The 12,450-nt window shown below is 46.2% G+C and overlaps 1 protein-coding gene across 1 annotated transcript; it reads right to left on the bottom strand.

The window, feature by feature from the left end:
- Positions 1-155: 155 nt before the first annotated feature.
- Positions 156-11,949, bottom strand: SLC25A47 (solute carrier family 25 member 47). The gene is made up of 6 exons (XM_008919470.2): positions 11,753-11,949; positions 5,961-6,004; positions 5,607-5,678; positions 5,118-5,300; positions 3,776-4,046; positions 156-2,992 (listed from the first exon to the last, which is right to left on the bottom strand). The coding sequence occupies exons 1-6, from the start codon at positions 11,778-11,780 to the stop codon at positions 2,706-2,708; spliced, it is 885 nt and encodes a 294-aa protein (XP_008917718.1). The 5' UTR covers positions 11,781-11,949; the 3' UTR covers positions 156-2,705.
- Positions 11,950-12,450: the final 501 nt, after the last annotated feature.

Below are 12,450 nucleotides of genomic sequence, written 5' to 3'. Positions count from 1 at the left end.
ATCAGAGTAAATAGTTCTGTGATTGTTAGAGTAGCTAAAGGTGACGATAATACAGAGAAATCAGAAAATAAAGCAGTCAAGTGCTGAAAACCAGAAGCCAGAAACCCAGCTTGGTGTGTGTGTGTGTGTGTGTGGTGAAGTACCTAATATGTGTCATGTCAGAAAACACAAATTGGTTGATATTTATGTGCCTGTGTTTACAGCACTTGCAGTCAGTTCCTGTAGCTAGTGGTGTGTGTATCAGCGTGAATTAGCTGCGAGTGAGTTCTTACTCTAGGGCAGGTTTTCACCCATACATTGTACACGTATTTTTCCCAGTAAAGGGTTGTGAACAGGATGGATTGCAAAGGCCTTACCTTCCTGAAATAGGCTGCCTGGAGATGCAATTTGCTTCTCATGTAGCATTTGTTCAGGCCACATGGCTTACATATGGTGCTGAATGCCCCAAGGCTTACAGTTCTCAGCCCCTCTTACTGGCTTCTGCAATTATTCCCACTCATATTTACAACTCATCTGTAATTCCTGTCTCAAAATCAGCTGTTCAGTTCCACTCACAGGAGGAAGCATTTTTAGTCATTTGAATGCGTGAGCCTATCGAGAAAGATGAGCTAGTTAATATTCAAACCTTGGGCTGGCCATGGGTGGTATCAGTGCTGCCTAACAATAAGTGGTTGTTTAGTCTGTTTTGCAGGCATTCTTTTACTGGCTCTGCTCAGGGGATGTAATGCCTGGGAACAAGGTCAGCTGAGAATAAAGCAGCATAAAGGAGTTTGATTACAAACATCCAGGCAGAGCTGGGTTAAATCACTGTCCAGCTGGGATAGCACTCAGTTAAATCCATCCCTTGTATAAAAACGTGAGGGTAGTAGACTCTTAAGAGCTATCTTAAGAGGATTTCCAGAGCTTGAGGACTTAATTAAATCTTCAGTTGTAAGGACTTCCTGACTAAAGGAAGTTTGGTGCTGACACTCAAAGCTGTAACCAGGGGTGGTAGGTTGCTGGGGCCATAAGTACTGTGGAGAAAATCCAGTTCAGTGCTGGGTCTTTAATTTCATTCCCCCTTAAGGTGACATACTGTGCACCTGCCTGGTCTTTTAACTCTGCTCTTGGACCAACTGCAAGAGCTGGGTAGACTTGAGAGAATTATGATGCTTGTTTGATAGCAAGGCTGTAAACATGTTTAAAAGGCCAGTTGAAGGCTTAGGTTTCAGGAGTACAGTTGTGGACCTTTTTAGTGGTCTCTGTCTGGAGTGGAAGAGGTCCCCTTTATTCTTGTCTAGTAGCACCTGAAATCTTTAAATTTGTCGTTCTAATACAAGATCGTTTTCTGTGTGTCCAGGGCAGCTGTCAAGTCTGCTGCAAAATTACTGTCAGTGTAGTCAAAGCTATGCCATCAACTGATGAAAGTGTCTGTGGACCAGAAGGGTCCTGAATATGAGTACTCCTTTTAAAATATAGTACTCCCCGTCCCCTCCAAGAAACGCATTTTTAGCTGAATGTGAGAGGGGTTGGATCCAGTCCACTCCAAGTGTCATCGTGCAGGGATTAAAACAGAGAGAGAAAGCATATATGTGGCCCCTGAGGCAGGATGAGCAAACTAAAGTATTTCTGGGATTAGGGGTTTCCTTCTGAAGCAATAGCATGGGTGTTGTTTTTTTCAATTGGCATGTTAATGAAAAGTAGGAAAAAGTAATGAAAAAGAAGTAATAGGAAGATGAGAAAGAAGTAATAAATTCTTTCAAAATATACCTTTGATAAAATAACATTTGGCTGCTCCTAACAGCATCATTTAAAGGGAGAAGAGTATGCACTTTTGAAAGCTGTAAATCTTAATTATGCTCTACAGCTTTGCAACTCTCCTTTAACTTGCCTAACCCCGCTAGTGCGCAGATTTTACAGCAGCCTTTCCTTTGAGAAAGCAAAGAGGCTTTGCATCTATTCCCACCCTCCCTACAGGATGAGAACAGATTGCCTCCAAATCTGTGCCAAGCTCAGAGAGATGCTGTTCCATAGGCCTCTGTGAGAGGCCTGATGCTGTGTAGGGCTCTGGGAGAAAATCACGTGGCTGCCGGGAAACCGTGCCTGGCGTCACTGCAGTGAGGCCATTAGCTGGTTATGTAAACAGACCATGCCTGCCACTCATTAAATAGCAACAGGGAAAAGCAAGGACATTCATATTTCAGCTGCTGCCAAGGGGATATAACTGTAGAGTACTCTGGGAAAATTACAGCTGGGAAAGTGAAGTTACAGCCTGAAGCACAAATATGTAAGTCACTCAGTGAATGCAGTGCAGGCATTACATGTAAAGAGCGCAGGCTGAATAGTGTTAAATCTTACACAAACTCCCCCCAGCTCTTGCTTTGGTCGTGAGGATCATTTTCTGGGCTGGTAGAAAACAAAATTAAGTACTTTACCAAAACCTCTGATCAGACAAGCAGCTTGTTAGAACATAAATATTCCCAAATGTTTCAAGGGCCAAAGCAGCAGCTACAGTCTAAATACTTTAACGAGATAAATGGGAGGTTGTATATGAATCCAAGGCTCCCTGATGAGTTTGTAATCCTATTGGAATGAAACAAAGCCATCAGTCATCAGCTTTGTGCTGAAATGTCTTATGCTGTCCATCAATTCAGCAGTTGATTGTGGATGTTGTATTACAAAAAGGAATAACAAACAAGATACACCTCTGAAAAGAATAGAACGAGCTATTTTTTGCTTATATAACGATCTGTAAATCTCAGTACAGCTTCATACGTTACAAAAACTACCATGTTCACAGGAAAGGCACGAATGCAGTTTAAACCCAGTCCTTTGAAAAGCACTTTTGCACCCTCCTTTCTCACACTTTCCCTAACACAGTGGATCAGGCCTTTGTACTTATGCTGGTCCGATTCATCTATTTGCATCCGTGATTTGATGACATCCATGGGAGTAGCTAATCCCCAGGCCAGGACTCCAGCAAAACCCCCAGAAAGCAGCACAACGAGGAAACCTGCAGGAGAGAGTGAACAGAGGAGCAGTTCACTTGAGTCTCACTTAGCTACAAGCATCTCAGATTTGTCAATGAACTTGGGTAACTTTCATGTTTTTTCAGAAGTTATTTTGTCCAGCTCTTGCATTTGTGTGTTTCCAGTGATCTCACAAAATACTCGTTTTTGCACACATGGCACTTTGAACACCACGCAAACTAGATGTGGTGCAGCCTGAGAGCACTCAGATAGATCTACTTATTTTTATAATTCCCGGAGAGATGCTCTTTGCTGAATGTTACCTATTCAATCTTTTCTCAAAGAGGATAGTTGCTTTTTGGAGCAAAATCACAACTAAGAACCTGAAATGTCTTTACGTTCTGCAACTGGACTTTATTTTCAAGTCCTGGACTGACCCTTATCTGTGCTCTGTGATGGCTCCTGGGAGGCTTGTCCATGTTTCGTTTCCAGTTACATATCCTGTTTCTGCATTAACAGGATTTCATATCCACATATGAGGCACCAGAGCATGCTGTAAAAATCCCTCCTGCAGGAGGAGGAGTAGCTGCTCAGGGACAAGATTGTGCCAGTGAAGCCCTCACAGGGAGGCTGCTGGCACCCACGCTTGGGGCCTAAAACTAGCCCTGCAGCACCAGAAAACACAAACACAGCAACCCTACTTGAGGATCAGATCTGGGTGAGGTTTTATAGGTACTGGGTGATGTTTGCCAAGAGCCATTTCCCTCTTAGAGTGGTGTTAAATAAGCCATTTTTGCAGGTAATGCCAGATGCTTTCCGATACCTACCTGGTTTATCTTTCCCAGCTGGTGTGAGCCAGTCACACAGAGCAGAATAGGAAAGGAAATATACTGCAGAAGCAGAGCAATCCCTGCAGAGTAATGCAGAGCAACCCTTGTAGAGACCCCCAAAACCTTCCTCCTTGGTGATCACCTTCAGACAGTGCAGAGACCCTTGGTACTTTGGTTTGGAAACAGGCTGAGATGTGACAGAAGGGTGTGGATTTCTCTGAGTCTGCATCCGAACTTTAGCCACTTCACTGGGGTTTGTCAACACAACCTGTAACATCAGAGGGTGGTGTTTTAACCCTTCTCATTTAAACAGTGTATTATCCCCTTCCTGAAAACTTCTTGTCTCCCAAATTTTCAGGCAGTAATATTGTCTGCAAACTCTATCAGGTTCCAGCCTCTGCCTGTGCCATTCCACCCAGCAGCAGCAGGACACATGTGTGAGCTGCACTGGGCAAAGTGGAAGGCAAGGCAGAAATCAACACCAGATATTAAATACCTGTGACTACTTGCTAAACCAGATGGGCACAAAAAGGGTATGTCCTCAGCTATAGGGAAGCATACATCAGGGCTCTTGTTCGTATATGCATTTGAACCAAGACCTTAAAGACTTCAAAAAAATTAGCCTGTGTTGAGTCACTGACTGCTAGGAAACACCTGGAAACCTGACCATCTGCTCTGCAAGAGGATTGTGACCCAGCATGCCACCAGGGTGATAGGGTGAGCTCCACCACATTCACAGCACCTTTGGATGCTCGCAGAGATCCATCTGCTTGTGGGAAACTGCTCCTGGATTTAGCCTCACCTCCCCATCCCAGGATCATACACGTTCCCAGGCAGCATCAGTTCTCAGTAGTGCCCTGTTGAGTTTTAACTGCTGGCAAGGCAACATTGTGCACTGCCCATTTCAGCAGCAATACCATGCTGGGCTTGTGGGGCCACTGGGAAAGGACCAACCTGTGCTTCGACTCAGAGTTCTCTCTTTTCTTACATAAACACACCATCAGAGCCACTTGGGAAGTTTACTGCCTAAGTCATTTTTTCTTCCTTGTTCTGTGTTTGCTGCCAAGGTCCATGTCATTCTAAGAGCATGTTCTCAAGTATTTTGATGGTCTAAACCAAATCCAGCATCAGCTGCCCAGCAGGACTTGGCCATCCCACGGACCAACCAGTGAGGGGGCAGCACGGGCAAAGCATGACCTCCCCTGCAAAAACAAACTCACCAGACTTGTTGCATGTTCCCCTGTGGCCTCTCAGACCAAAAACATTCCCAGCCTTTCCAGCCTCCTGTGTTTGTGAACAAGATCTCTTGTTGTGCTTTCCCTGACGGCTGTTTACCTACCCGGACAGCACCAGCAACAGCTCCAGCAAGGGAAACATCCAGCTTGGATGGCTTTGCATCTGCAGCCCCGTATCGCAGCTTGCAGATTGTACAGAGGAAGTTCTTGTATGTGCCAAAGGAAACAGAAGAAACTGCTGATACGGCAAGGACTGATGCAGACACACCTTTGTAAAATCCCCAAATCTAGTGGGAAATGGGAGAAAAAACTTTTAAGAGTGAATGGCATGGAAAAGCATTTTCTTGAAAGCGCTGGCTTGTGGGAAACTGCTCCTGGGTCCAGCCTCACCTCCCTGTCCCAGGATCATGCACGTTTGCCAGGCAGCATCGTTTTCATCTTACAGCTCATCAGCAAAGCTAAACTTCATCCTCTTCCAACAAATGGTTGTGTGCAAATGGTGCCCACCCTCCCCAAACTGACAGAAACAGCTCTGCTTCCCTGAAACAAGTCATCCACAATGGGTATCAGCAATTCTGATGAGAGGTACCTACTTTTTCTGTCCTGTACGTTTCTTGAACACAGTGCCAAAACCCTTTGTAATGCTTCTCAGTCTGAATTCTCACCTAGGAATACAGGAGCAACTTTAAAATGCAGATATCAGATTTAAAAAAAAAAAAATCAACAAATGCCATAGCAGCAAACCAGAAATTAATCATAAAAGAGCATCACCAAACAATTTAATTTTTCTTTGAAGGAGACAAACAACACAACCAAATATGATGAAATATGTAGATGTAATGAAGATAAAGCATTCTCATGGGACTAGTATTCTGGAAAGGAGGGGGAAAGCAAAAGGGCCTACTTGTTTTTGTTCTACGGTCAAGAAATAAAGCTCCAACAGGTACCTTCACTGTGTCCAGTGGATAACCCACGGCTGTGCTTAGGCCACCTGAAACAGAGAACACGTTGGAGATGGTTACAACACATGTCATGACAGAAATTTTTCACACATCACAGAAGGGCATTGGTCAACAGCAGAAAACACAGCTTCAGAGTCCTGCCATGCTTGGCACCAAACCTCTCTTGAGCTCCAGTAATGTCGTTTGAGCCAAGAATGACAGAAAAAAACACGCACATTCCTCTGTGTTACCAAGACACACTCAGAGAAGGAATCATAACATCATGAGAAACTTACCAGGGAGGAATAACACCACAGTGCAAGATGGGACAGCAAGAAACACTGATAGCACTGCTCCAGGAAGACTGAGGGGATGATATTGGACTGCTTTTTTTTCCCCTTTCAGCTTGGGCAGTAAGGCATCTTTGGACTATGACCAAGCATCCTCATGTGCAGTGTAAGCATCCCCACTCACATAAGTGAGTCTCTGGAGCAATTTTGGTTCTCCATGCTTGACTTGGAAATATTAAGGAATAAAAACAGCGCTCACAAGGATATATATAAAAGTGGTCCTCATACATTAGAGGTTCTCAGCAATCTGTCTTGAAGACAGGAGAGGTGCTACTGCTGCCTCCAGGGACTAACATGTCCTGGCTGAAGCTTGCAAAGCACATCTACGTGGGTGAGGAATTATTGAGGCATTTAGGTCCACAGCACCATGCTGGACTAAGCCTCTGAAGTGCATTTCCTACCTGCGCCAAGCACTGCTGCAAAAGCAGGGTAAGGAGTGAAAGCACAGGAATCTTGGAGTCCTGGCAGGCTGGTGTGGTGCTGGGGTACAGCACAACCAGCAGCGCTGCTCTGCAGTGAGACCACCCTCCAGCTGTCCCTTGGGGCACAGCAGGATTTGGGGAAAGAGAGGGTGTGCTCAAAGCCAGGGCTCCACAGCCCTCCCCATACACCAGCTGACTGTGACTCCCCGTCTGCTGCTGTGACGGCATGTCCAGAGTGTGGGGGAAGCTGCCAATCCTCTCTCAACACCCAGGCTCACTCAAAGACCTTAAAATAGCCACTGGAGTTGGAAATGTAATAATCCTATGAGACAGTTACTGCCTTAATGTCACGTAAGGACAGCTAAAGAGCTCCAACAAGAATTTCTGTTGGTTGCAGTAACAAATAGATCATCCCCATGCCTGTCCTCACCTCACTGCATTTCCCAGCTCTGATATAAATGGTGGCAGACACAGCAAGTGATAAAGGTGCTGACCAGCTAACTTCCTCCCAGTACATCTAATGCCAAGTCACTTGAGAGGAAATCAGGCTGGAGGATCATGGAGATGTATCCATGTGACTTATTTAGACAGAGACTGAGTTCATACAAGTGCTTGATGAGCCCTTCAGGGAGCCAGGCAGTCAGAGGTACAGGGCACATCTGGTGGCTCACAGGTTGGAAACTGCCTCTCATTGAGTGCTTCTTTAAAAAGACTTTAAAACCAAGCTGTTTAAATATGTATTAGTTGCTGTGGGTGTGTTCACTTGTGATTACATGGCTGCCTGGGAGCTCTGGAAAGCTCTCCTATGTTCTGCAGAAAAGCAGCTGCTGCTACTGTGATTCACCAGGAGACAATCCCAAAGTGCATTACTCGGAAGAAAACAGCCAACAGCATCTCAGTCGCAGAAAAATGAGGTTTGTTCTTCAAAAATATCTATCAACTCTGATATTAGCTAACCAGAAATGAAGGTGAAAAATGGGCCAAGATGGAAGAGATGGAAGGATGAAGAGAGAGGGCAAGGGGGAATATACAGGCAGTATTATGGCTTGAAGAAGCAACACCTTTGGTCCAAGCAGAGCGTGACAATGCACAAAGTCACCTGGGGACACCTGCACTGTCCTGGCCACTGGCCAGAGTAAACATGGACACTGCCAGACAGAGAAGAGCAACATGTAGGTCAATGCCAACATGACAATGCTGACCTCAGAGCTCCAGTCCCCTGTCCGAAGAACCCCATCCCGCCTGGGAGGATTTGGCATCACATTGGTTTCAGAGTTCCTGAACCTTAGAGGCAGTGGCCATAGGCTGACTGGACGCTAGCAACACGGGGAGGCAGCATGGCTTGCTGCACTGGCTCAGGAATGTAGGAGCTCATGCAGATCATGTACCAAGGCTTATTTGGGTCAGTGTTTGACAAGAACTGACCTCCCTTTGGAGAAATTGCCCCGTTCACACATTTAAATTCAAAGACAACAGCGTAGCAGATTGCCCCAAAACAGATTGTTTCCCACGGTTTCTCAGTCCTAAGGGCTCCCAATCAACTTGATTCCATCAAGGACCAAGCATCTCCACTTGGGAGGGGGACATAAAAGTAAATTTTTTACTGCTCCCACCAGAGATGTGAATCCCTGAAACCTCCAAATAAACACAGCCTACCATGAACTGCGCTGCTTAGGAGCAAATACACTCCAAGCAGTTGCCAGAGCTGAAGAGCTCAGCCAAGTCCGACAAAGGCCAAAGAAGAAGGGTACACTGTCACACAGTATAAATAGCCTGGGACTAAGATAGCATGACCCACACATGCCCTGTTTGCACAGCAGAATCTAAGAAGGCCAGCAATGTATAGCATGCATACAGGAGAGGATTCCTATGGAACTCCTGCTGAGTAACACTGCATCAGTTGTGACAAAAATAAATAGCAAAACCAGCTGAATGACCTTTTTTGATTTTAGTGAGCTGTTCTTTATGCCTGCTTTGTCTGAGATGTTCCCAGGTATTGTGCAGAGGTTGTGGCATTGCCTCCTACACACACACACAGAGTGTGGGTACAGAAGGGATTACTCACAGTCTTCACAAGTCAGGGCGCTCTGACCAGGCAATTTAACTAAGGAGGAATGCTGGTGGGATGACAATCACCAGAGAGCAAGCTGTACAGAGCCCACCAGGCTGCAACAGCTCCAAACTGTTGGCAAACCCTTGGCTGAGTGACCCAGGGAGAAGCAGGGGTCATTGTCTATACAGTGTATGAGTAGAAAACAACTTCTGAAGACCTTTGTTTTGTGTAGTGCCCCATCCCCTAAACAAGCTGAGCTTTATTCAGTAACATGACCCTGGTAGTGGTCAGCAGGAGCTGCTTTATCTGTGAGAACAAGTTGACAGCATGTTCCTTCTGTAGAAGGACTATTTTATCTACACTTGGACTGTCTGTGACCTCACAGTTGTGGAAAAGCCCAGGCATGCTGCAGACCCTGCTGCTCTACCCCTGCTGGGTGAATCTCAGCCTCCCCTTCCAAAATCTTTATGGCTGATATAAGAGTCAAGTCATCCCTCAGTCATCAATAGCCCTATTCATCAATCCCCATCTCCTGCCACAGCCCAGGCTGCTGCTGCCACAGCCCAGGCTGCTGCTGTAGCAAGGCTAGAAAGCATACATGGGATCATAGGAAAATTCAAGTTGGAAGAGACCTCAGGAGGTCTCTAGTCCAACCTCCTGCTCAGCTTTACTGGCCAGGAAAGACATCCTTACAGATGAGCTACTTCCCAAATCATTCGGCCACATTTTCTGGTTATTGAAAGTCTCCACAGTCATTAAGCATGTTTCTCTCATGTTTTTTCCATCTGGAGTCACAGCAGATCACTGTTTCCTGGGCTGAAGGTGATGAGCTTACCCCACGACCACAGAAGCCATAGCCCAGAGGAGATGCATGATATCTGCAGCCGCCTGAGGCAGCCTGAGGATGGATCATTACACGGAATTCGAATGGGCAGCACCTCTGCTGTTTTTCAGAGGTGCTTAAGCCGTGCTTTCTCCAAAACACTCTGAAAACAGATCAAGAATGTAATTTACTAAACAGAAATTCTCTTATTTTTTATATTGCCTCTTGAGTTACTTGATGCTCCTCAGCTGGTTTTGCAGCCTCCTTAGGAACACGAAAACTGCTTCAGCTCCAACAAACATAAATCAAGAAACAAGCTCAGCATCAAAATCCATCCAGTTCTTGCAGAAAAGCTGTCCCATCCTGGAAGCTGTCCCATGTGAGGGTAGGGATGTTGGCCCTGAAGCCCTACCCAGGTACCTTGCACGTGTCTATGTGCAAGCCTCCAGCAGGGAACAGCCTGCCAGAACACACCTCTCTCAGCCAGTGAGAAGTTGCATTATCCCTTCCAGATAAAGCCCTGAGATGGACACAGATTACAGGATGGAAAATCTTGCTCTCTGTCACTGTGAGGTCAGTAAAGTGCCTTAAAACAAGCAAAGAATTTCATGGTCTGAGCTGGATCCAGGCTGAGCCTGTATCCAGGGCACCCATGGGAGATCCCTGCTTCATGGTCGGACAGCTCACAATGCTGGTGCCTGGACAGGGGGTTACAACACAAACCATGGCTTTTCATGGGAGCTGGGGCAGAATGCTGAGGTGAACAGTCATGTTGAAACTGTGATTTCAGCTCTTCATTTCTCTCGCAGAAGAAGTTTGTCCTTAAGTGGCCTATCTCAAACTGTGCCAAAACAGCAAAGTAGTCCAAGCAACAAATGCAATCATCTCTGCCCTATCACGAACATGAAGTCTTAGAGGAGGTTTGGTGAATCCAATGGGATGGACATCCCATTGCCAGCCTCAGCACAGGGCTCCCTTCTCTACAGGAGAGAAAGAGGAGGAGAAAAACGAGCTGTCATGGAGGGTTGGTTTTACCCTCCTCTCCCATAAAGGGTCTTTTCCAAGCAGGGTCTCTCAACACCCCAGGAAGACCAACACTGTGAGAAACAGGCACCTCCTGGTCCAGACAGATGCTGCTGAGATGCCAAACCTCACCCCACTTGCACAGTTTGCATGATGAGCAATTAAAAGGTGCAGGGTAAAACTCATCATGGCCCTCCCCAGGACAAGCACATCTGCAGTGGTGCCACAGGGTGCCACAGGTACCAGTGGCTCCTGGTAAGGGAAAATGCCAAATTTCAGCAAATCTCAAAGTGAGATCTGATGTGCAGGCTTGGGCTGGATATCTCAGCCACCTGGCAGATTTACCTGGCCTTTCTGTCAGTGGTGACCCCAAGGCTTTTCTCTTGCTATTTATTGGTATATATTATCTTGGATACTCCACTAAATCTTATAAGATTTCAGCAAAGAAATGAGACTGATGGGTATACTTTGTTGTTTAAAACAAAGCTGGGTTTGAGCAGTACATGATCTAAAAATGTCTCAAATTTAATCACACTTCTCTCCTGTTACTTTTTTTGTATACAGCTAACCTACTTTCTCCCAGATCAGAGCCTGCTGTAGCACGCCTGCGCTATCACCCTCACAACTGCAAATACATCTTAACCTCAGACAATGCAAAGGCCGTTCATTCAGACATTCTTCACTGCCACAACGCCATGCTTCCTCCCCTCCTGTCTCACAAATCACATCCTCAGCCTCCCAGAGCCACGATTCCAGCAGGTTGCTGGGACCCCCAGACACCAGGCACATGAGGGTTTGCTGTCCGGGCAGTATGAGCTGGTTTGTATCAGCACACAAGGTAATACAGTCTGTCTCTTCCTATCAGAGTTCTACCGTGTCCCGCTGCAATCAGATCAGAGGAGATCGCAAGCAGTGACCTCAGATGACCAAGCTGCGGCACTGCCTCTCCAGCAGTTCTGTGAACCTGCTCCGATGACATTTTCCCTTTAATAAGGAAGAATACACTGTTAGCAAGCAGCCCCCATTGAAAGACTCTCAGCTCTGCTATTGAGACTTTGTCCTTTAGCTGAACAAGAGGCAAACACAGCAATCTGCTCTCATCAACAACCACTAATTTATGTATTTACCTCCAATGGCCCCAGCAATGAAATCCATCCAGAGTGCGTCTGCTGCCTTAATCACCCTGAAGTAGTGTCAGGGAGGTAGAAGGAAGGAGTTCTGTCTTCCTAGAGCCCTGCAGGTCCTGTGGAGACAGTGTGATTTGCAATATGAATGACCTTCCTACAGTCTTCTCTTGCCTCTGGGGATTGTGAGCCTTGTGGATACTTGATGAATCTGTACACTGGAGGCAGAGCCGGCTAGTCTGGAACTGATCCAGGAACACAGTGAATAAGTAATCCCATGAAGCCCTGAAATGCTGTGCCAAAGCTGCTGTTCCCAGTGCCCTTCTGCTTGGAAAGTCACGAGGGGTGGTGACTGGCAGGGTAATACTGGCTGTGAAGGGGCCATTCCCCACTGTACTTATTAGCTCCAGAAGACAGCTTTGCACACTTGTTTGCCACAGGACACTCTTGCCCTGCACCACAGAGAATTTCATGACACCCTTTCCATCAATGAAAATTCCCTGTGCCTTTCCTAAGCTGTTTTTCTTGACTTTCCTAACCCATGAAGCTGACCCCAAACCTCTACCCAGATCCTCACAGATTATTACCTGCTCATTATGTATACCTGTGGTGAAGCCCAGAAATTAATCCAACCACATCCAGAGTATTTGCTTCTATTTCAGACAACAGCATAGTTTACCCAGCCCCTGCAGCAGCTCTGC

This window comes from Manacus vitellinus, unplaced genomic scaffold (genome assembly GCF_001715985.3).
Source record: "Manacus vitellinus isolate BGI_N305 unplaced genomic scaffold, ASM171598v3 scaffold_6_pilon, whole genome shotgun sequence".
Lineage (NCBI taxonomy): Eukaryota > Metazoa > Chordata > Aves > Passeriformes > Pipridae > Manacus > Manacus vitellinus.
This window is presented reverse-complemented; position numbering and strand designations above follow the sequence as displayed.